This window comes from Trichomycterus rosablanca, chromosome 1 (genome assembly GCF_030014385.1).
Source record: "Trichomycterus rosablanca isolate fTriRos1 chromosome 1, fTriRos1.hap1, whole genome shotgun sequence".
Taxonomy (NCBI): domain Eukaryota; kingdom Metazoa; phylum Chordata; class Actinopteri; order Siluriformes; family Trichomycteridae; genus Trichomycterus; species Trichomycterus rosablanca.
Window position 1 is genome coordinate 85,370,112 of NC_085988.1, and position 25,375 is coordinate 85,395,486.

The 25,375-nt window shown below is 43.5% G+C and overlaps 1 protein-coding gene across 3 annotated transcripts in view; it reads left to right on the forward strand.

Moving 5' to 3' along the window:
- The first annotated feature begins 198 nt into the window (after nt 1-198).
- ppfia2 (PTPRF interacting protein alpha 2) overlaps nt 199-25,375 on the forward strand; it is a 129,504-nt gene continuing 104,327 nt past the window's right edge. For all 3 annotated transcript variants that reach the window (XM_062997060.1, XM_062997053.1, XM_062997066.1), the window contains exons 1-2: nt 199-438; nt 8,193-8,447. In XM_062997060.1, coding sequence (XP_062853130.1) covers nt 8,199-8,447 — 249 coding nt within the window. In that variant the 5' untranslated portion in view covers nt 199-438; nt 8,193-8,198. The remainder of the gene's footprint in view (nt 439-8,192; nt 8,448-25,375) is intronic.

Here is a 25,375-nt window from a genome sequence, read left to right on the forward strand (position 1 = left end):
TGAATGAGTGAATGAATAGATGAATGAATGAATGAATGAATGGATGAATGAATAAATTGGATTGACCTGCCCGTCAGTAGGAGGACGTTGAGGACCGTGCAGATGTTGTAGCTTCCTGGTATAAAAAGACCAGCTGCATCTTTAAGACCCCTCCTCCATCATCATCTCCTCCTCCTCCTCCTCCTCCTCCAGCTCCTCTCCTTCAGCAGTGGGCATCACCGGCGCTGCTGCTGCTGCTGCCGCGTCTCCTCACCGGCGTCTCCTCACACCCATGGGATTTTAAGGTGGAGCAGACGGGCGCTGAGATGGGACCAGGATCAGGATCAGGACCGTGAAGGATGCCGGACGTGGATCTGGGTTGGATCGGGGCTTCGGTAGGAGCGGCGCACAGCTGGAACCACTGATCTGCTGGAGGAGACAGAGGACGAGGAGGAACCAGTGAGTACGGGCACGGGTACGGGGAGGGGTGTGTGCTGCAATCACACACACACACACACACACACACACACACACAGGGGCTGCAATAATGCACACACACACACCGATCAAGGATCAAGGGGGACAAAGAGATATGAGTGAGACAACACCACGTCTTCTGTCTCTGTGTGGACGGAGAACAAGAGATGTGGAGGACGTGGCTGAGATAATAACCTAGAAATAGAGACAGAGGGGGAAAAATGTGGTGACAGACAGACAGACAGACAGACATGGTGACTGAGATACAAAACAAGGACAGAGAGAGAGAGAGAGAGACAGTGAGGGACAAACAGAGACTGGAACAAAAATATGTAGACATTATTGCATAAAACCCAGATGATGTCAGAGACTGAGAGATAGAGAGACATAGAAAGAGAGACAGAAAGAGTGAGACAGTGTATAGACAGTGTGTATAGTAAAAAAATGAGACAGTGTGTACATAGAGGGACAGACAGAGTGAGACTTTGTGTAGTGAGAGACAGACAGAGTGAGATAGTGTGTGTAGTGAGAGACAGACAGAGTGAGACTGTGTATATTTTGTATAGAAAAAATGAGTGAGACAGTGTGTGTAGTGAGACAGACAGAAAAAATGATTGTGTGTATAACAAGAGACAGAAACCAAAAAAGAATGAGATGGTGTGTATTGTAGAAAATAGAAAATAGGAGACAGAGAGTGAGACAGTGTGTACAGTGAAAGTGAGTGTAGTGTATAGTAGGAGACAGAGAGTGAGACAGTGTATAGTAGGAGACAGAGAGTGAGACAGTGTGTACAGTGAAAGTGAGTGTAGTGTATAGTAGGAGAGTGAGACAGTGTATAGTAGGAGACAGAGAGTGAGACAGTGTGTACAGTGAAAGTGAGTGTAGTGTATAGTAGGAGACAGAGAGTGAGACAGTGTATAGTAGGAGACAGAGAGTGAGACAGTGTGTACAGTGAAAGTGAGTGTGGTGTATACGTAGTACACTCACTTTAGCTGGAAATAGCTGGAAATGCTCTTATTCACTTATATGCAGATGATACAATTCTGTATGCCTCTGGCTCTTCCCCTGACTGTGTACTGTCCTTGCTCCAAGATGGCTTTCTCCAGGTTCAAAATTATTTTGCCAACCTTAAATTGTCATTAAACATTTCTAAGACAAAGATTATGTGGTTTGACCGGAAGGGCAAGTTACCTGAACCCATTTTTAAGTTCACTACCAGGGAAGGAGCCATCTTGGAACAAGTTACAAAGTACAAATACTTAGGTATCTGGTTAGACAGTTCATTGTCCTCTTTGCACCATATTACTCAATCGTTCTTCCTTCACTCGTGCTGCTAAACTCACTCTTGTTCAGATGACTATACTTCCTATGTTTGACTATGGAGATACAGTTTACCGAGTGGCAGGCAAAAACACCCTTCAGAAGCTTGATGCCCTGTACCATTCAGCTCTCCGATTTCTTACAAATGCTCATTTCAGAACTCATCACTGCTCTCTTTACACTTTGGTTAATTGGCCTTCTTTACACACTTGTCTCAGTATACACTGGTTCACACTCAACTACAAAACTCTCCTTGGTCAAACACCACCTTATCTACAAGACCTGATACAACCAGTGTCTGTTACATATAACACCAGGTCATCTAGCATCATTCAACTAAACATTCCCAAAACATACACTGCCTTTGGCTCTTCATCATTTCAGTTATCTGCTGCTAGAGATTGGAACACACTCCAGAAAACTTTAAAATTACAGGTTTTTATCCCGATCTCAAAATTTAAGAACAGCATTAGAAATATTTTTACTAATACATGTACTTGTTTTACTATGAATTGACTGTTTTACTATTATGATTATAATTTTTGTTTCGTTTTTTCCTTCTCTTTCCCCTGTTGATGATGATGTATTTCCTTTTCCTCAAGTAGACTCTTTTACTTGCCAGGCTGTTATTGTAAATAAGAATGTGTTCTTAATGACTCGCCTGGTTAAATTAAAGGTTAAATAAAAAAATAAAATAAAAAAAATAATAGTAGGAGACAGAGAGTGAGACAGTGTATATAGTAGGAGACAGAGAGTGAGACAGTGTGTATAGTAGGAGACAGAGAGTGAGACAGTGTGTACAGTGAAAGTGAGTGTAGTGTATAGTAGGAGAAAGAGAGTGAGACTGTGTATAGTAGGAGACAGAGAGTGAGACAGTGTATAAAAGGAGACATAGAGTGAGACAGTGTGTATAGTAAGAGACAGAGAGTGAGACAGTGTATAGTAGGAGACAGAGAGTGAGACAGTGTGTATAGTAGGAGACAGAGAGTGAGACAGTGTGTATAGTAGGAGACAGAGAGTGAGACAGTGTGTATAGTAGGAGACAGAGAGTGAGACAGTGTGTATAGTAGGAGACAGAGAGTAAGACAGTGTGTATAGTAGGAGACAGAGAGTGAGACAGTGTGTATAGTAGGAGACGGAGAGTGAGACAGTGTGTATAGTAGGAGACAGAGAGTGAGACAGTGTATATAGTAGGAGACAGAGAGTGAGACAGTGTGTACAGTGAAAGTGAGTGTAGTGTATAGTAGGAGACAGAGAGTGAGACAGTGTGTATAGTAGGAGACGGAGAGTGAGACAGTGTGTATAGTAGGAGACAGAGAGTGAGACAGTGTGTATAGTAGGAGACGGAGAGTGAGACAGTGTGTATAGTAGGAGACAGAGAGTGAGACAGTGTATATAGTAGGAGACAGAGAGTGAGACAGTGTGTACAGTGAAAGTGAGTGTAGTGTATAGTAGGAGACAGAGAGTGAGACAGTGTGTATAGTAGGAGACGGAGAGTGAGACAGTGTGTATAGTAGGAGACAGAGAGTGAGACAGTGTGTATAGTAGGAGACGGAGAGTGAGACAGTGTGTATAGTAGGAGACAGAGAGTGAGACAGTGTATATAGTAGGAGACAGAGAGTGAGACAGTGTGTACAGTGAAAGTGAGTGTAGTGTATAGTAGGAGACAGAGAGTGAGACAGTGTGTATAGTAGGAGACAGAGAGTGAGACAGTGTGTATAGTAAGAGACGGAGAGTAAGACAGTGTGTATAGTAGGAGACAGAGAGTGAGACAGTGTGTACAGTAGGAGACGGAGAGTGAGACAGTGTGTATAGTAGGAGACAGAGAGTGAGACAGTGTGTATAGTGAAAGTGAGTGTAGTGTATAGTAGGAGACAGAGAGTGAGACAGTGTGTATAGTAAAAGACAGAGTGAGACAGTGTGTATAGTAGGAGACAGAGAGTGAGACAGTGTGTATAGTAAAAGACAGAGTGAGACAGTGTGTATAGTAGGAGACAGAGAGTGAGACGGCTCTTGAATAATATCAGCTGAATTGATTGGGCGGTTCTGTCCTGGATGATCAATAAGGCGTGTTTGCACCATAAGGTGCGCCTGCCCGTGTAAAGCTGCTGTATGATTATAGATCACTGTTATACACCAGCTGATGATTTGCACCCATCATTCCATGCGGCTCTCTGTTCTGCTCAGGGGTCCAGGGTTTCTGCTCTTTACACACATTAGGAGCTTTTTGCTCGATGCTCCTTTTCCATGTCTAGGGTTAGTGTACTTTGAAGTGTGTCTGTGGGGATTTGTGCTCGTTCAGTCAAATGATGACCACTTTTGTACGTCTGGGTGCTGATCGATCAGTCGGTGTTCCGGTTCATCCCAGAGCTGTTGAGTGGGGCTGAGCTCAGGGCTCTGTGCAGGACACTGGAGTTCCTTGCTCATGCTGGAACAGGAGAGGACCTTCCCTAAACTGTTGCTGCCAAGCTGGAAGCATCATTTCCTGTATTTCACTGATTTATTACACCTGTTAGTGACTGTTGTGACCGAAACACATGAATTCAGTCATTAGAAGGGGCGTCCAATACTTCTGACTGTATAGTGTATCTGAAATGGTGAACCACACACACACACTCACACACACACACACAGATACACACACACACACAGAGATACACACACACACACACACACACTCACACCCACACACACACACACAAACTGAGAATGATGTAATGCTGTTCAGACGATGCGCTGAGGATTCACCCTGATTAGCGTGACAGCAGCAGAACCAGCCGGACGTGAATGAAAATGTCTGTATGGCCAAAAGTATGTGGACACCTGATCACGTCCAAACTACCAACCATTCTAAAGTCAAACTGCATGACCTGTTTGGCCTCTGTGTGGCGCTCTCACATGAAACAGATCTAAAACTCTCCCCGTCTTCTCTCCCCCCGACTCAGAACGTTAATGTCACACCTACATTAACGTTCCCCAGTTTGTGGATAGAAACAAAAACTAGATGCCTAACAGAGGGAAGTGGGTATGTTTAATTTAGGATTATAATCGGTGAGTGAAATCACGACACTGGACGATAGATCATTAATCATTCAGATTAGTAGTTATTAGTAATCAGGAGCTCAGGTAATCAGGTTATAGTTTTATATCTTTTAGTACTGAAGAGTCTGTAACCCCGTGGTTGTGGATAGAAAAGTCTGGACACCCTGAGCTATTCTATTCCAGCGTACCTGCAATACTTTGGAGTGTGTCTGGAGGAACTTGTGCCTGTTTAAGTAGAAGAGCATTTGTAAGGTCGGGAGCCCGTGCTGGATATAAAAGCCCTGCACACAGTTCATCCCAAAAGTGGGTGGGTCTCGGCTCTGCTACCGGAATAATACTGGTTTCTGTATTATTCCAGGTGCTAAGGTGTTTCCAGGTTGGTTGTAAGTTGTATGTAAGGCTGTTGCTAGGGTGTTGCTAGCTGGTTTCTGTATTATTCCAGGTGCTCGGGTGTTTCCAGGTGGTTGTAAGTTGTATGTTAGGCTGTTCCTAGGGTATTGCTAGCTGGTTACTGTGGTATTTTAGGTACTAGGATGTTTCCAGGTGGTTGTATGTCAGGGTGTTACTAGGGTGTTGCTAGCTGGTTTCTGTATTATTCCAGGTGCTAGGGTGTTTCCAGGTTGGTTGTAAGTTGTATGTAAGGCTGTTGCTAGGGTGTTGCTAGCTGGTTTCTGTATTATTCCAGGTGCTTGGGTGTTTCCAGGTTGGTTGTAAGTTGTATGTAAGGCTGTTGCTAGGGTGTTGCTAGCTGGTTTCTGTATTATTCCAGGTGCTCGGGTGTTTCCAGGTGGTTGTAAGTTGTATGTTAGGCTGTTGCTAGGGTGTTGCTAGCTGGTTTCTGTATTATTCCAGGTGCTTGGGTGTTTCCAGGTGGTTGTAAGTTGTATGTTAGGCTGTTGCTAGGGTGTTGCTAGCTGGTTTCTGTGGTATTTTAGGTACTAGGGTGTTTCCAGGTGGTTGTATGTCAGGGTGTTACTAGGGTGTTGCTAGCTGGTTTCTGTGGTATTTTACACAATCTTTCGTTAGTCAGCTGGGTGGAAAAAGACGGGTCTAAAAAATAGGTGAGGGCAAGTCGTAGCCTAGCGGTTAAGGTACTGGACTAGTAATCAGAAGGTCACTGGTTCAAGCGCCACCACTGCCTTGTTGTTGCTGTTGGGCCCTTAAGCAAGGCCCTTAACCCTCAATTGCTCAGAAGTACTACAAATACTACAAAGCAGTATTACAGAGTACTAAATGGGGTGGCATGGTGGGGCAGTGGGTAGTGCTGTCGCCTCACAGCATTAAGGAGCTGGGTTTGATTCCCCAGCTGGGCAGTTTGCATGTTCTTCTTGTGTAGGTTTCCTCCCACAGTCCAAAGCCTAAGTCGGTCCTAAGCGTGTGTGTGTGTGTGTGTGTGTGTGTGTGGGCACTGTAATACACACTATGCACTGCCGACTTGTTCAGAATGTTTCCTATCTGCTGCCCTATGAGCTGGACCCACTGCGACCCTGACCAGGATAAGGTGATAATAGAATAGACAATGAAAAGTTGTGGAAATTAATAGACTGTTTTGGTGTGTGTGTGTGTGTGTGTGTGTGTGTGTGTGTAGTAAAAGTGGTTGGAAGGGAAATCCTGACTCTCTCAGTCTAAATAATTCACCGATCGGCCCTTGGCAGAGATACGAGTCCACTCTTCTCTCCTTTGTTTGTATGATGTACGACTGTTCTCAGTCTGACGGTTTGGATGTCAAATTCACCCCTCGTGATGACAATTCAACAGAGAAACTGTACAAACGTCTTCTAGAGTGATTCCAGGTGGTTGTAAGCTGTATGTCAGGTTGTCGCTAGGGTGTTGCTAGCTGGTTTTTGTATTATTCCAGGTGCTAGGGTGTTCCTGGGTGGTTGGAAGTGTGCTATGCTGTTGCTAGGGTGTTCTTAGGTGGTTATAAGTTGTATGTCAGGCTATTGCTAGGGTGTTGCTTGCTGGTTTCTGTATTATTCTAGGTGATATGGTGCTTCCAGGTGGTTGTAAGTATGTCAGGCTGTTGCTGGGGTGTTGCTTGCTGGTTTATGTGGTATTCCAGGTACTAGGGTGTTTCTAAATGGTTGTTAGTTGTATGTTAGGCTGTTGCTAGGGTGTTGCTTGCTGGTTTCTGTATTATTCTAGATGCTAGTGTGTTTCCAGGTGATTGTAAGCTGTATGTCAGGCGGTTGCTAGAGTGTTGCTTGCTGGTTTCTGTGGTATTCCAGGTACTATGGTGTTTCTAAATGGTTGTTAGTTGTATGTTAGGCTGTTGCTAGGGTGTTGCTAGCTTATTTCTGTGGTATTCCAGGTGCAAGTGTGTTCCTAGGTGGTTGTAAGTATGTCAGGCTGTTGCTAGGGTGTTGCTTGCTGGTTTCTGTATTATTCTAGATGCTAGTGTGTTTCCAGGTGATTGTAAGCTGTATGTCAGGCGGTTGCTAGGGTGTTGCTAGCTGGTTTTTGTATTATTCCAGGTGCTAGGGTGTTCCTGGGTGGTTGTAAGTTGTATGTCAGGCTATTGCTAGGGTGTTGCTTGCTGGTTTCTGTATTATTCTAGGTGATATGGTGTTTCCAGGTGGTTGTAAGTATGTCAGGCTGTTGCTGGGGTGTTGCTAGCTGGTTTCTGAGGTATTCCAGGTGCTAGGGTATTTCTTAGGGGTTGTTAGTTGTATGTTAGGCTGTTGCTAGGGTGTTGCTAGCTTATTTCTGTGGTATTCCAGGTGCAAGTGTGTTCCTAGGTGGTTGTAAGTATGTCAGGCTGTTGCTAGGGTGTTGGTTGCTGGTTTCTGTATTATTCTAGATGCTAGTGTGTTTCCAGATGGTTGTAGGTTGTATTTAAGGATGTTGTTAGGGTGTTGCTTACTGGTTGTCAAGGTATACCATGTGCTAAGGTGCTGCTAGCCGGTTTCTGTATTATTCTAGGTGCTAGGGTGTTTCTGGGCGGTTGTAAGTATGTCAGGCTGTTGCTGGAGTGTTAGTAACTGGTTTCTAAAGTATTCCAGGTGCTTGGGTGTTTCCAGGTGGTTATAAGTTGTATGTCAGGCTGTTGCTAGGGTGCTGCTAGCTGGTTTCTGAGGTATTTCATGTGCTAGGGTGTTCCTGGGCGGTCGTAAGTTGTATGTCAGGCTGTTGCTAGGGTGTTACTTGATAGAGTCTGTGGTATTCCAGGTGCGTGTAAGCTGTATGTAAGGCTGTTGTTAAGGTGCTGCTAGCTGGTTTTTATTCCAGGTTCTGGAACGTGGACACCCAAGTACAAGTCTCCGCACTGTCACCAATAACGTACCACTGTCTGGTGAAACGAAGCGGTTCACACGTGTCGAGGGAGGTCTGGGTGTGGTACCGCCGCTTTACTGGTGTTTGTTTGGTGTTTGCAGGTAAAGATGATGTGCGAGGTGATGCCCACCATCAGCGAGGACACTGCCATGAGCCAGCGAGGTTCTCAGAGCAGTTCCTCCGACCCGGACTCGCACTTCGAGCAGCTGATGGTCAACATGCTGGACGAGCGGGACCGTCTGCTGGACACTCTCCGGGAGACTCAGGAGAGCCTGGCGCTGGCACAGCAGCACCTGCAGGACGTCATGTACGACCGGGACTCGCTACAGCGCCAGCTCAGCTCCGCACTGCCACAGGTACGTCGCTCGCACCATGACCAACACAGTGTTTTATACCTACAGCTGTTCATTTGCTTCTATAACAGGCTCCACTGCAGATGTTGGGATTACAGTCGACATAGTAACAGGGTTGAGATTAGGGATCTGTGCAGGCCAGTGAAGTTTAATTCTTCCACACCTCTTACTCACCAAACCAGTTATTTATGTAGTTTGCTTTGTGCATGGTGCACTGCCATGCTGAAACAGAAATGGGCATTCCCTAAACTGTTTCCACACTAGTTGGAACAACGTACGTCTTTAGAGAAAAAAAAATTCACCAGAGAAACTGTACAAAACTTCTGCTGGGGTGATTCTAGGTGGTTGTAAGGTGTATATCAGGGTGTTGCTAGCTGATGAATGTGGTATATCAGGTGCTAGGGTGTTTCCAGGTGGTCGTATGTTAGGCTGTTGCTAGGGTGTTGCTAGATGGTGTGTATGGTATCCCAGTTGTTAGTAGGTGGTTGTAAGTTGTATGTGAGGTAGTTGCTAGGGTGTTAGTAGCTGGTTTCTGTATTATTCCAGGTGCTATCATGTTTCCAGGGGGTTGTGTGTCAGGTTGTTGCTAGGGTGTTGCTGGCCGATGTCTGTGGTATCCCAGGTGCTAGGGTGTTCCCAGGTGGTTGTAAGCATGCCAGGTTTTTGCTAGATGGTGTATATGGTATTCCAGGTGTTACTAGGTGGCTGTAAGGTGTATATCAGGCTGTTGCTAGGGTGTTGCTAGCTGGTGTCTGTGGTATTCCAGGTGTTACTAGGTGGTTGTAAGTTGTATGTAAGGCTGTTGCTAGGGTGTTAGTAGCTGGTTTCTGTATTATTCCAGGTGCTAGAGTGTTCCCAGGTGGTTGTAAGGTGTATATCAGGCTGTTGCTAGGGTGTTGCTAGCTGGTGTCTGTGGTATTCCAGGTACTACGGTGTTACTAGGTGTTGTAGGTCGTATGCAAGGCTGTTGCTAGGGTGTTGCTAGCTGCTATGGTGCTCCTGGGTGGTTGTAAGACTGAAAGACATTGTGATCGTTTGCACAATCGTTGCTTTGTGATGGTTGTCTGCACAGATAGGTCAGCTTTCTCCAGGCTTCACCTCCACACATGGCTGCCTGAAGGACACAAACTTCATACCCCCAGATACACCCAGATACCCTCAGATACCCCCAGATACCCCCAGATGCCCCCAGATTCTGCTCGTGTTGGTGTTTTCCGCTCCCTGTGAAAGCTGGCGCGCTGTAGCTGCTCATGTCGCCATTCTGGCTCAGATTCCACATCAGATGGTTTCACATCTCGTGTCATATGGACTTTAAATCAGTCGGTTGCCGGGAGACGTGACGGTTGACGGTTGACGTAATCCTTTCCGAAACCTCTCGGCTTCTCTTCAGCTGGAACGACGTGTCGGTGATTCTGCTGCTCTCGGCTCTTTCTTCAGCAGGAGAGAGCAGACTTCCACCACGCTGGCTTCTTCCATCATCGAATCCTTCACTCACGATGCTCGTATCTGTATAAAATTACTTTTTATAGGTTGTTCTTAAAGCTACAGGGTGGCACGGTGGTGCAGCTGGTACAGTGGGTGCTGCAGAGTAACACGGGTCTTGGGGGGCTTGGGCTGGATCTTTAGGTCCGGTCAGTCTGTAGCAGAGATGTTCACAAGTCACAAAATACGAGTCCGAGTCAAGTCACGAGTCAATATAATCTACACAAAACATATATTATAAATGTAGCGTAGAAATAAAGGAATAATCTGCAAGTTCAGATAAAAACAACAACAGATTAGCGAGTGTATTTAGTCGTTTTACTTCGTGTCTTTACTTTCCTCCTCATTGTGTAAATGAATGTAATTTCTGTAACAAGAAGGTTCCAGTTAAAAGCTTCAACTGATACGTTTTGTTTTCATTACAGAACAAAAGCGCTCGATAAATCACGGCACAGCGGCCAAAATCCCAAACACAGCAAAAACCATCATAACCGCTGCTTACCTGAGCTTCTGTTCTTCCAGATGCTATTACATTTATAAGCGTGCGTCCCATTAGGAACAGAATCCGTTATTTTGTAAACGTGCTTATAATTAAAAACCTCCAAACTTTTCCCGGTGGTGAAGTAAAACAGGAAGTGGTTAGAAAGCCGATCGAGCGTTTCATTACCGCGTCATCTGTGTGACGCAAACCGAATAAATGCAGATAACAGCATTTCTTACTAACAATTACAATCAGAAGCTCTGATTGGTTCAGAAAGCGTCTTACAACCATCAGCACCGATTCTGTAGGAGCGTTCCATTCACCCCGGTCGTTCCTGTGAAGTGCACTACGTAGGGTACTCCACCATTTTAAGTGAGATTTCAATCCAAAGGTGACGAAAATGTTCAAATGAAGTGAACTTCAGAGTGTGTAGGGAGTAGGGAGCGACGCTTCATCACTACACCAGAAGCTGGCTGTGTTGTGGGTTAAGACGGCCGGAGCGTCATTATTATTAATTATTATTATTATTATTATTATTATTATTATTATTATTATTATTATGAATTATTATGATTATTATTATTATTATTATTATTATTATTATTATTAGAGAGCAGAAAATGACTCGATCAGAATGATGTCGGATCGACGTTTCATTCGTCTTTAATAAAAACTAGCAGTAAAGTGAGAATAACCAGTGAACATCCAGAAACGCTGCACAGTCCACCAAAAACACAAATGTAGCTCGTTAACTTTTACACCGTCAATCACAAACAATAAAACACCACGTGATGACATCACAATGCGGCTGTACCATGATAAAATCAGGTTTATTCCCAGATGACGTCACAATATGATGGACAGCTGAGCTTCATTAGTTCGATAGTTTAAAAAGTAAAGAAATTTCGCTAACAAGACGCCGTAACGTACGTGATGATGTCACAGGGCGTCCGAACGAATTCGTTTAACCTGATTAAGGTCCCACAGACAAGGTCACGTGATCAGTGTGTAGGGAACACAAGGGCGCTCGGTAGTAGCTGATGTTAACACATGCTGACGCTCGGGACTCTGGTTGTATACGTGTCATGAGTCGAGTCAGAGTCATTTGAAACGAGTCTGAAGTCGCTGTGTGTGCGACTCACGTGCGACTCGGATTGAGTCCCCGTCTCCGGTCTGTAGGAGTTTTGTGTGCTCTCTTTAGGACTATGTGGGTTCTCTTTGGGTTTTTTCACTTCCTAAAGCTATGCAGAAGGTGGATTTGCTGTTCTGAATTGCTCCTGGGTGAGTGAGAGTACAGAGAGTACAGAGGAACAGATCAGTGATTGATGCCCTGCCATGGATTGCATCTTGTAAAGAGTTCATTACTGCCTCAAGTCCAGCGACCACTTTGATTAGGTTGACGCGATTAGCAGAGATGGGGACTCGAGTCCGAGTCACACAGGAGTTGCACACACACCGACTTCAGACTCGACTCGTTTCAAATGACTCAGACTCGACTCGTGACTCGCATAAATTGACTTGTGGACAACAAAAGTCAGCAGCATTAATTACGTGTGACAATTATATATATATATGATCCGACATCATTCTGATCGTGTCATTTTCTGCTCTCTAATAACAATAATAATAATAATAATAATAATAATAATAATCATGCTCCGGCCGTCTTAACCTGCAACACACACAATGTGTAAATGTTCCAGCCAGCTTCCGGTGTAGTGATGAAGCGTCGCTCCCTACTTAAAATGGTGGAATACCCTACATAGTGCACTTCACAGGAACGACCGGGGTGAATGGAACGCTCCTACAGAATCGGTGCTGATGGTTGTAAGACGCTTTCTGAACCAATCAGAGCTTCTGATTGTAATTGTTAGTAAGAAATGCTGTTATTTGCATTTATTCAGTTTGCATCACACAGATGACGCGGTAATGAAACGCTCGATCGGCTTTCTAACCACTTCCTGTTTTACTTCACCACCGGGAAAAGTTTGGAGGTTTTTAATTATAAGCACGTTTACAAAATAACGGATTCTGTTCCTAATGGGACGCACGCTTATAAATGTAATAGCATCTGGAAGAACAGAAGCTCAGGTAAGCAGCGGTTATGATGGTTTTTGCTGTGTTTGGGATTTTGGCCGCCGTGCCGTGATTTATCGAGCGCTTTTGTTCTGTAATGAAAACAAAACGTATCAGTTGAAGCTTTTAACTGGAACCTTCTTGTTACAGAAATTACATTCATTTACACAATGAGGAGGAAAGTAAAGACACGAAGTAAAACGGCTAAATACACTCGCTAATCTGTTGTTGTTTTTATTTATAATATATGTTTTGTGTAGATTATATTGACTCGGACTCGTATTTTGTGACTTGTGAACACATTCGATTCATTTAATTTCTTTTATTTTTATTCATAAACTATATGGACAAAAGTATTGGGACACCTCTTCTAGCTGTAAACCTTCCCTGCAACCCCGTCAGCAATTCCGGGGACCCACGCAGGGTCTCCACTTCCACGGTTGAGAGCCGTTTGCCCTCAGCTTTGATTATAAGAGCGCTTGTGTACATTTTATCAGATTCTTACTTTAAAATACTCTACATGGCCAAAAGTATGTAGACACCTGACCGTTGTTGGACTTCCTATTCCAAACCATGGAGTTGAAGTCAAGGCTCTGTGCAGGCCACTGTGTGTCCACCTCAAACTCGTCAACATTGGCCAACAACCCAACCAGCTGCCCCAAAGTCATGGGTGTGGCTACGATGGGTGTCCAGATAGTTTTTGCCATATGATGTATATATTCAACCTAGCAGGTAATAAACGAAACAGTAGAATTTCAGTCAAATCATTCAGTCAAAGAAATTCCAAGATGTTCCATGTTCATAATGTTGATGTTCTTGGAGATGATCAGACTTGCCTTGGACACAATGGTCCAAAATCTCCAGAAGATGTTCATGATGGTGATGATGGTGGTGAAAAACTGTCCAGAACAACAGTCCAAAATCTCCAGAAGATGTTCATGATGGTGATGATGGTGGTGGAAACCTTCTACACAGACACTGGTGGTTTAACCGGCCTCATCATGGTTGATTCTGATCTCCTGTGAGCCAGAGTTTGGGCATGTTTCAACAGAGTTTGGGCGTGTTTCACCAGCGTTCTGAGTTAATCCTGCTCTCAGATAATGAGAGCGATGAGAAATAGGCTGGATGATGGCTGCAGGGTGGTGAGGAGGAGGTGGAGATGCCGGGCGGAGATAAATACAGGATGATGGAGATGCAGAAACGAAGTGGCCTCAATTAGTGATGGGTTCAGTGATCCACATTAACTGGAGGAACTAGAATGAAGCTGATAGCGCTGATAGTCCTACACTTCCTCTGATTTATTATGTTCCTGATGCATCTGTGTTCTCCTCGACTCTATCAGTCACAGCCAGTTAAAGAAGCAACCAACGTAGAGTGAGATGTTCATGGTCCAGCAAGAGCCGAGCAGATTTACTGTAAACTGTAATGGGGTCTGGATCATTGTGCTAAAAGATCTTGCTTCACTTGATGGTGGTGGAAATGTTGTCCAACACAATGAAGATCATGATGTTCTTGGAGATGGTCAGAATCGCCTTGGACACAATGGTCCAAAATCTCCAGATGTTCATGATAGTGATGATGATGGTGGAAATGTTGTCGAACACAATGATGTTCATAATGTTGATGATCTTGGAGATGGTCAGACTCGCCTTGGACACAATGGTCCAAAATCTCCTGAAGATGTTTATGATGAAAATTATGTTGGTGGAAACACTTTAGGCCAAAATCTCCTGAAAATGTTCATGATAGTGGTGATGGTGGTGGAAATGTTGTCTAACACGTCCAAGCATCCATAATCTCCTAAAGATGTTCATGATTGTGATGATGGTGGTGATGAACTGTCCAGAACAACAGTCCAAAATCTCTAGAAGATGTTCATGATGTTGATGTTCTTGGAGATGATCAGAATCTACTGAAAATGTGAATAATGGAGATGATGGTGGTGGAAACACTGTCCAGAACAACAGGCCAAAATCTCCAGAAGTTGTTCATGATGTTGATGGTCTTGGAGATGTCTTGGAGATGGTCAGAATCGCCTTGGACACAATGGTCCAAACCTCCTGAAGATGTTCATGATGTTGTTGTTTATGGAAATGGTCAGAATCTCCTGAAGATGTATATGTTTATGATGGAAATTATGTTGGTGGAAACACTGTCCACAACTACAGGCCAAAATCTCCTGAAGATGTTCATGATGGTGATGGAAACGTTGTCTAACACAACTGTCCAAAATCTTCTGAAGATGTTTATGATCTTGATGGTGGTAGAGATTATGGTGGAATCTTCTGTTCTCTTGTTCCTCTGTACAAAGTGAGTTCCATAAAGACATGATTTGGTGTGGAGGAGTATTTGATGCACTCTTGGAGGTATTTGGAGAGGCCAAAAGTTTATGTGTAGTGTAACCCAATTCAATGTTTCTCCACAAAGAGATAATCACCTTCTTCCAGAGGCTTGGTCTGAGAGCTCCAGAGGCTTGGTCTGAGAGTTCCAGAGCCTTAGTCTGAGAGTTCCAGAGCCTTGGTCTGAAAGTTCAAGAGCCTTGGTCTGAGAGTTTCAAAGGCTTGGTCTGAGAGTTCTGAGGCTTGGTCTGAGGGTTCCAAAGGCTTGGTCTGAGAGTTCCAGAGCCTTGGTCTGAGAGTTCCAGAGCCTTAGTCTGAGAGTTTTAAAGGCTTGGTCTGAGAGTTCCAGAGCTTTGGTCTGAGAGTTCCAGAGGCTTGGTCTGAGAGTTCCAGAGCTTTGGTCTGAGAGTTCCAGAGGCTTGGTCTGAGAGTTCCAGAGCATTGGTCTGAGAGTTCCAGAGCCTTAGTCTGAGAATTGCAAAGGTTTGGTCTAAGAGTTCCAGAGCCTTGGTCTGAGAGTTCCAGAGCATTGGTCTTAGGATTTTAGAGCCTTGGTCTAAGAGTTCCAAAGGGAAGAAGAATCTGATATGTTGGAAGCAGGAAAAACTTGGAACTCTACGTGGTTGTAGGCCTTCAGAGGTCATAGGCCTGGAGGACCGACCTTGAGAAGGACTGATGTATGAGCTTGATCTGTCTGTCACTTCACTGCACATCTGACAGATCAGACTGATCAGCCTTCGTTATCGTCACATTGCTGAGTCACGTCTAGGAGTGACCTCACGCTCACCATTGTTCCTGACCTCCCAAACAGCTCCTAAAACCACAGTATGATGGTTTCCTGGTCTTAGCTGGACTTGCTTTCTTCTCGGGAGTGCAGGATGACGTCAAATGTCTATGTAGAGAGAGAACAGACTCTGAGTCTCCAAATTCGTCTCCTTCTTCTAGGTAGCGTCCAGCTAGTGTGGACAAGCTAGTGTTGGGGTGGTACGGCTGGTGGTACAGCTGGTCTTCCAAACAGCTAGAAGTTTTACTTTAATATACTCATATACGACGAGGCATAACGTTATGACCACTGACAGGTCCTTGACTATACACTGAGGTAACACTGGGTCTGTCTGAAAACCTAGCCAGCTCTCCACACAGACGCGTTTCCCATCATCCTACACTCCCGAGAAGAGAAGAGGGCGTGTCTAAATTCTGAGATCCCTTACAATGCTCCTACTGAGGCGCCTTAATTCTGAGTGATGGTCTGACTGAATGACGAGGGAGCGTCCGACGCCTCCTCAGCGCTGAAGATCAATCCCAGCATTCAAAAAATGGCAAATGAATGGAGTGTGGAGCAACCAACAGAGTTCTTATCAAATGTAAATAAATTCTCATTGATGTTCATGTTGTATAAAGGTGTAATTATACGAGTGTCGTTTATTTGTAAATTGGGGATCGTCAGGGACGGTTTAACCGCAAGCTGTAGCCTAGTGGTTAAGGTACTAGACTAGTAATCAGAAGGTCACTGGTTCAAGCCCCACCACTGCCAGGTTGCTGCTGTTGGGCCCTTGAGCAAGGCCCTTAACCCTCAATTGCTCAGACTGTATACTGTACCTGTAATGTAAGTCGCTTTAAATAAAGGCGTCTGCTAAATGGTGAAAATGTAAATGTTAAATGTTAGCTGGCGTGCTAGCGAATTGTGCCACCTCAGCCTGTCGGTTTGAATGGCCCGAGGCTAACTGTGTTAGCTTAGTAAGCTAAAACGTCAATGAGACAGGTCCAATGTTGCAGCGAGGTCCGTGTACCTTAGGTCATTCGTTTTTCACTTCAAATCCCAAAGTTGAACAACCAGAAAACGGGGCGTTATTCGTTTTAAGATTAAAAATCAAATAACAAACGAGCAGAAATTGAAAAATGGATCGTATTTTAATTTTCTGAAAAATCAACATTTTTTATCAGTTCAACCGAAAATAAACACACATGCGCTGTCGTGTAAATCAGGCACAGAGGTGGAGAGAGTACTAAAATATTGTACTCAAGTAAAAGTACTATTACTTTAATGAATTTTTACTTAAGTACGAGTAAAGTTACTAGTCTAAAAATCTACTCAAGTAAAAAGTAAAAAGTAACTCATTTAAAATGTACTCAGAGTAAACGTTACTGAGTTACTTTTTGTAACAGGAGAAGGTGACGAGTGGATATAAATCTCACAATAGTTGTTTTTTATTCAAATATAATAGAAAAAACATGTTGATTCAACATTTAAAATTTAGGGATGTGTCATATGACATTTTAGTACAGACCATCCCATAATACTAAATGCAATGCAACCACAGCATGTCTCTTCCCTGTAGTTTTTTTCTCTATCACGTATTACCGAGCGGAATGGAATGAAATGGAATGTAAGCCCAGTTTGGCTACAAGTAATACAACAGATGATTTACTGCAATTATTTTAAACTATTTTTGCTATTAAAATATACTTGTTGTCAATTTGTATACGTTTGACAACAATCTTTTTTTCATCATTGATATTAATATCGAGCCAAAAGATCCGTCTCCCCATCGCAGAATTCACTGCAGCAGACGCAATTTTTTAGCGTCTATTTTACTCAGTTACGGATGTTATTTAAAATGTAGCGAATTACAATTCCTAATACAAAACATACTTAAGTAAAAGTAAAATTACTGAATGTAAAATCTACTTTAAAAAGTACAAGTACACAAAAAAACTACTCAATTACAGTAACGCCAGTAAATGTAATTCCTTACTTTCCACCTCTGATCAGGCACAAGTGTTGAAACAGTAATAATAACGTGATGACGAGCCGCTCAGGTGGCGCAGCGGTAAACACACGCGCTGCAACCAGAGCTGGATTCCAGATACGTCGTATCGAATCTCAGCTCTGCCTTACCGGCTCGAGGCTGAGCGGCTACATGAACAACGATTGGCCGGTTGTTCAGTTGGGGGGGCGGGAGGGACAAGGGGCCGGAAGTGGGGCCAGACCCCTGCCGGCTGATTAGAGATTATTTAGACGCTCTACTTAGACAGAGATGAGGTAGGAGCGCTCTTAGGGTGTGTCTCTCCTCATGCAACGCTAGGTGGCGCCACACTCATCAATGTGTAGGTGAAAAAATGCAGGCGGCTGCTGCTCATGTTTCGGAGGGGATGTGGGTTAGCTTCGATCTCCTCGGTCAGGGCGGGGTTCGGCATAGACAGAGAGGAAGCACGATGCAAATTGGATAACTGGACGTGCTAAAGGGGGAGAAAAAGGGGAGAAAATGCAAAAAATAAATAAATTAAAAAATAATAATAATAACGTAACGACGCGTCCCCTGTTGTTCTGACTTTTGCGTTTGTATATTTGACGTGCATATATCTGCAAAAAAACAAACATCATGGGGAAGCGGTTTCCGTACTGGACGTTGTACACCGCCGTGGTCATGTTAGTTTATACTGGATGATCGCCTGCCGTCTGGGACGTCAATTATTTATTTATCTTATATTACAGTATTTCTTGTTCTTGGGCAATTACAGTGTATCACAAAAGTGAGTACACCCCTCACATTTCTGCAAATATTTTATTATATCTTTTCATGGGACAACACTATAGAAATAAAACTTGGATATAACTTAGAGTAGTCAGTGTACAACTTGTATAGCAGTGTAGATTTACTGTCTTCTGAAAATAACTCAACACACAGCCATTAATGTCTAAATGGCTGGCAACATAAGTGAGTACACCCCACAGTGAACATGTCCAAATTGTGCCCAAAGTGTCAATATTTTGTGTGACCACCATTATTATCCAGCACTGCCTTAACCCTCCTGGGCATGGAATTCACCAGAGCTTCACAGGTTGCTACTGGAATCCTCTTCCACTCCTCCATGATGACATCACGGAGCTGGTGGATGTAAGACACCTTGAACTCCTCCACCTTCCACTTGAGGATGCGCCACAGGTGCTCAATTGGGTTTAGTCCATCACCTTTACCTTCAGGTTCCTCAGCAAGGCAGTTGTCATCTTGGAGGTTGTGTTTGGGGTCGTTATCCTGTCGGAAAACTGCCATGAGGCCCAGTTTTCGAAGGGAGGGGATCATGCTCTGTTTCAGAATGTCACAGTACATGTTGGAATTCATGTTTCCCTCAATGAACTGAGCTCCCCAGTGCCAGCAACACTCATGCAGCCCAAGACCATGATGCTACCACCACCATGCTTGACTGTAGGCAAGATACAGTTGTCTTGGTACTTCTCACCAGGGCGCCGCCACACATGCTGGACACCATCTGAGCCAAACAAGTTTATCTTGGTCTCATCAGACCACAGGGCATTCCAGTAATCCATGTTCTTGGACTGCTTGTCTTCAGCAAACTGTTTGCGGGCTTTCTTGTGCGTCAGCTTCCTTCTGGGATGACGACCATGCAGACCGAGTTGATGCAGTGTGCGGCGTATGGTCTGAGCACTGACAGGCTGACCTCCCACGTCTTCAACCTCTGCAGCAATGCTGGCAGCACTCATGTGTCTATTTTTTAAAGCCAACCTCTGGATATGACGCCGAACACGTGGACTCAACTTCTTTGGTCGACCCTGGCGAAGCCTGTTCCGAGTGGAACCTGTCCTGGAAAACCACTGTATGACCTTGGCCACCATGCTGTAGCTCAGTTTCAGGGTGTTAGCAATCTTCTTATAGCCCAGGCCATCTTTGTGGAGAGCAACAATTCTATTTCTCACATCCTCAGAGAGTTCTTTGCCATGAGGTGCCATGTTGAATATCCAGTGGCCAGTATGAGAGAATTGTACCCAAAACACCAAATTTAACAGCCCTGCTCCCCATTTACACCTGGGACCTTGACACATGACACCAGGGAGGGACAACGACACATTTGGGCACAATTTGGACATGTTCACTGTGGGGTGTACTCACTTATGTTGCCAGCTATTTAGACATTAATGGCTGTGTGTTGAGTTATTTTCAGAAGACAGTAAATCTACACTGCTATACAAGCTGTACACTGACTACTCTAAATTATATCCAAGTTTCATGTCTATAGTGTTGTCCCATGAAAAGATATAATGAAATATTTGCAGAAATGTGAGGGGTGTACTCACTTTTGTGATACACTGTAACATCCAAACATTAATAAAATTGCACAAACTAATAAGGAGCAACAACAATCACATCTATTTCAAAAAGTTATTTGGTTAATTTGTAGTTAAAATGCATTAAATGTTGTAATAGTTACACAGTGACGAAAATTAATGTAAATGTTAATGTTGTGACGACGGTGATGTAAAATAATGTAAAATAATTCAAAGTCCAAACATTTGAGTTCGGGTTTAACGAGACTTTTAATGTCACACAAGCTCAGTGCAAAACAACATGAGCACAGCCGGAGACGATCATTTCTGATATCTTCCCTACACACTTGCTCCCTAAGCCCTAGCATAGTACACTTAACATTCTTAAAGGGCCAGACAATATATTTGTTTATATTTTTTTTAGGATAAATAGTTCTTGTGTGAATTACAGGGCAGGGAAAAGTACGGCAGACACGAAAGTCAGAACAGGGGACGCGGCGTAACGTTATTATTACTTTCTGCTCCGTCTTCTCAACACTTGTGCCTGATATACTGTTTATATATGAAGTAAATATACACGACAGTGCGTGCACACGCTTGTGTGAACTGATAAATAATGTTGATTTCGGATAAATTAAAATACGCTCCGTTTTTCAATTCCTGCTCGTTTGTTATATGATTTTTGATCTTAAAAACAAAGAACGAATAACGCCCCGTTTTCTTGTTTTTCAACTTTGGGATTTGAAGTGAAAAACGAATGACAAAAGGTACACGGCACCAGCGCCAAGGAAGCAGACCTCCATCCGGTCTTCCCAGTCGAGTTTCTGCAGCGCTGAAACACCGTATTAGACCGCTGCGTCGTCTAGACGTGTCAGACGTGAAATTTTTTCACGGGATTAGCATTTACCGTTTTGAGAAAGGTCAGGAAATATAAATGCCAAATCGCGTCTGAATTTCTGCACCTGTACTGAGAACGTTCAGGAAACAGACGCCAATAAAAGCTGACTGGTGCCCCGCCCTGCTCCCTAATACCTCCCTGATCAGCTCCTCAGTAGAGACGATTCTAATCAGACCTGGAGCTCATAATCAGATTATTTAGACGCTCTACTTAGACAGAGGTACGCCGATTACCTCGCCGCAGTAGCACAACCCGCTAGCACGCCAGCTAACGTCTCCCTCCGTGTACCGAAAACGCTTAAACTCTCCCTGACGCCCCAATTTACAAATAAACGACACTCGTATAATCACACCTTTATACAGATTAAACATCAACGACCGGTGGCAACGCCGAGTTTCGAACCGAGGAGTTCAGAATCCCGCTGCACCACCTGGGCGCCCAAATTCTCGTTGATGTTTAATCTGTATAAAGGTGTCATTATACGACTGTCGTTTATTTGTAAATTGGGGCGTCAGGGACAGTTTAAGCGTTTTCGGTAAGCCAAGGGAGATGTTAGCTGGCGTGCTAGCGGGTTGTGCTACTGCGCTGACGTAGTTGGCGTATCTCTGTATAAGTAGAGCGTCTAAATAATCTGATTATGAGCTCCAGGTCTGATTGGAATCCTCTCTACTGAGGCAGATGATCAGGTAGGCAGTGGGGAGCAGGGCGGGGCACTAGTCAGTTTTTATTGGCGTCTGTTTCCTGAATGTCACGTCTGACACGTCTAGACGCCGCCGCGGTCTAATACGGTGGGCATCTAGCGGGCATAGTCGACAGCGTCTGCAGCAGACAGGGTTCTGCTAGGGTGGGAGGACCGGACTATGTGGGTGGGGTCTTCAAACGCTGTGTGAGGACCCTGATTGGCAGATAGAGACGCACCTGTGCAGAATGCATGGGTGCAAAAGGGTTCCGCTAAGGGCTGCGTGCTGGTCGGAGGTGGTGTGAGCAGCTATATACCCACCTCGACTGCAATCAGGGATCCACCAGAAGCGGAGGACAGATTGACTACGATAAATATGAGGATTTATTTACATATATTCGTCTGAACTGAATGCTGGGATTGCCTTCAGCGCTGAGGAGGTGTCGGGCGCTCCCTCGTCATTCAGTCAGCTCATCACTCAGAATTAAGGCGCCTCAGTAGGAGCATTTTAATGTATTTAATGTATCTAAGTACTTAGACACGCCCTCTTCTCTTTGTCTGTATAGAAAGATCGCTAGGTTTTCTCCTGATTCATCTCGAGTTCTGCTGACTCACGCTCGTCCTGTTTTTATCTCTCCACTCTGCTCAAGGTCTCTTTTTATGTTGTTTTTTTCCCGCCGGATGAGGTTCAGTCAGCTGCTTTTCCTCGCCAGCAGCACATGATGGTTCCGTGTGACGGCTCCTTATTGTCCGTGTCCTACTTTACTTGTTCGCGCGGATCATCACATGCTACACAAACGTTGGAGAGATACGATAAATAAGGAACAAACATCTACGAAAGCGCTGTATGGATGGGATTCCATTCTCAATATATAGCAAATACACAGATCAGCCATAACATTATAACCACCTCCTTGTTTCTACACTCACTGTCCACTTTATCAGCTCCACTTACCATATAGAAGCACTTTGTAGTTCTACAATTACTGACTGTAGTCCATCTGTTTCTCTACATGTTTTTTTAACCTGTTTTCATGCTGTTCTTCAATGGTCAGGACCACCACAGAGCAGGTATTATTTAGGTGGTGGATGATTCTCAGCACTGCAGTGACACTGACTTGGTGGTGGTGTGTTAGTGTGTGTTGTGCTGGTATGAGTGGATCAGACACCGTGTCCACTCACTGTCCAATCTATTAGACGCTCCTACCTAGTCGGTCCACCTTGTAAATGTAAAGTCAGAGACGATCGCTCATCTATTGCTGCTGTTTGAGTCGCTCATCTTCTAGACCTTAATCAGTGGTCACAGGACGCTGCCCACGGGGCGCTGTTGGCTGGATAATTTTTTGGTTGGTGGACGATTCTCAGTCCAGCAGTGACAGTGAGGTGTTGAATGATCCACCACCCAAATAATACCTGCTCTGTGGTGGTCCTGTGGGGGTCCTGACCATTGAAGAACAGCATGAAAGGGGGGTAACAAAGCATGCAGAGAAACAGATGGACTACAGTCAGTAATTGTAGAACTACAAAGTGCTTCTATATGGTAAGTGGAGCTGATAAAAGAAAAAAGGAGGTGGTTTTAATGTTATGGCTGATCGGTGTAAGTTATTAAAGCTATTTTCTTAAAACCATCTACCAATATTTTTTGAGTTTAACACGTCAACCATGGAGTAGATACGGTTGGGATATGCTTAGGTTCGAGTGTTGGAGGATTGGGATTAAGCTAACATCAAGGTTTGTTATGGCTGGACTATGCTTAGGGTGGGGTGTTGGGGTGGTTCTAGGACTATGCCAGAGTCTAGGACTGGATGTCGGGTCAGGTTAGGCTTAAATTAGATGCAGACAAACTGCTAAGGCAAATTAGCAAACTGTAGCTTCCCTGTGTTGTGTAATTTTAGCCGCCTGTAGTTCCCAGGACTTAAGGCAGCACTTCTGAATGGAACCGCCTTAAATCGTGCATTTATTTAATGACATTTTGGTGTATCAGCTGTAACAGCCGATATTCTTTTCGACAGGATGTGCGGATAGTTGAAGAGCTGCTATTCCGCTCTCACAGCTGCTCGCAAACGGCCAGATTTTAGTGGCTAAGTGTCGAACTTCCGCGTTATAAATACACTAATGATGTCAGGACGATGTGACAAAGTCTCCGGGATAAATTTACCACATCTTGGCAGGGACGCTCTGTGTTTTTCACTCGAGTGTGATTTCTACGATAAATGACAGAGATCCGGGGTCATTAACGACTGTTTTGTGAAGTAAACACGTTCAGGTTCCACATCAGGTTTGTGTTGGGGGTGTGAAAGTGAGGAACGTGAGGATGGGAGTCAGAAGCATTTGTTTAAGGTGCATCATTTAAAACTACCTCACACGGGGCACCAGGATCTCGGATTTGTACCAGTGCCGTTACTGTTAATGTTTTGTAAAGATAGTCAAACTAGCCCTATTTATATGGACACATTAAAAAAAGAATCATTTTAATCCAACATTAATAATGGGATTTGGGACACAGCCTCAATTATGGTGATCATGTACACTATGTAACACGTTGGGTGTGTGATTTGGGACACGACCACAGTTCCACAGGTATGGTGTTCATGTATACTGTATATAATACATTATGTGAGATTTGGGACACGACCACAGTTGTGGTGTTCATATACACTAAATACATTATGTGAGATTTGGAACAAGACCACAGTTTTACAGTTATGGTGTGTATGTACACTATATAATAAATGAGGTGTGTAATTTGGGACATGACCAGAGACATGGTGTTCATGTACACCAGGGGTCACCAACACGGTCGCCCGCAGGGACCAGGTGAGTCGCCCGCAGGGCATGTTCCAAAATAGCACTATAGACTACAGAGCTCCCTCTAAAAATTGTATTTGTGTTGCTGTTCTTTTTGAATCAATAACACTTGCATTGATGTAGATTTCAAAATGACAATACTGAATATAAAATTGAAAAAAACAAAACTGATGTTTATGTGAGCTTTGATCTTGTCTGGGTGCGGAGTTTTTAAACGTGCGCATAACGCTGAGACCAAGCGAGCGCATGCGCAGCTGCGATACGGAGCGAGATGCGGGTTTTACCATGAAAAGATAATAATAAAAAAACACAAGAAAAGCCAAAAAAACCTTAATATTTTCACAATGATTGAGAGGAACGTGGAGAGACACTTCAGTACGTGTTACAGAAACTTCCCTGTACATCGCAGATTTTTTTTAAATCGTACATAACTGATAATAAACATGATTTGTTCTAAAATGTTGTAAAGGTGATAAGTACAAACAGGACAGTATTTACTGCGGTAAAGTTTAATATGCAACATTCGTTTGATATTCGACCATTTCGATCTTTATAAATGGTTGAAAAAACACCTAACACTCACTTTATTTATGATTTCTTACACAGGTAAAAGTAGGCAACATACTACAAAAACTATTTTATGGTAATTTTAAGATGACATTTATTTATTTACAGAAAGGTTATAATGAAACGAGTTAGGGAGCGTCATCAAACTAACAGAAACACGTAGGAAACATTTACTCTGCACTCATTACAGAGAAATAAATCCATTAAAGTCTTGTAATGATTTGATGGATTAATGTCAAACTATTTTTATACAAACACATTAAATACTACAAACCATATTTTTTAAAAAATAACGTTTGTATTTATTTTCCAATCATTATTAACTATCAATAAAGTATGGAAAAATGTGTCAAAAATTTATAATGGAGATGAATAAATCTATAAAGATCTCAATAATTCTTTTTTTTTTTTTTTTTAAACCTTGTTTTTAAATTAATTTTTATATTTATTTTATAATAATTTATTGTGCAAATAAATAAATCTATAAAAATCTTGTATAATTTCATGAATTAATGTCAAACTATTTTTATATACAA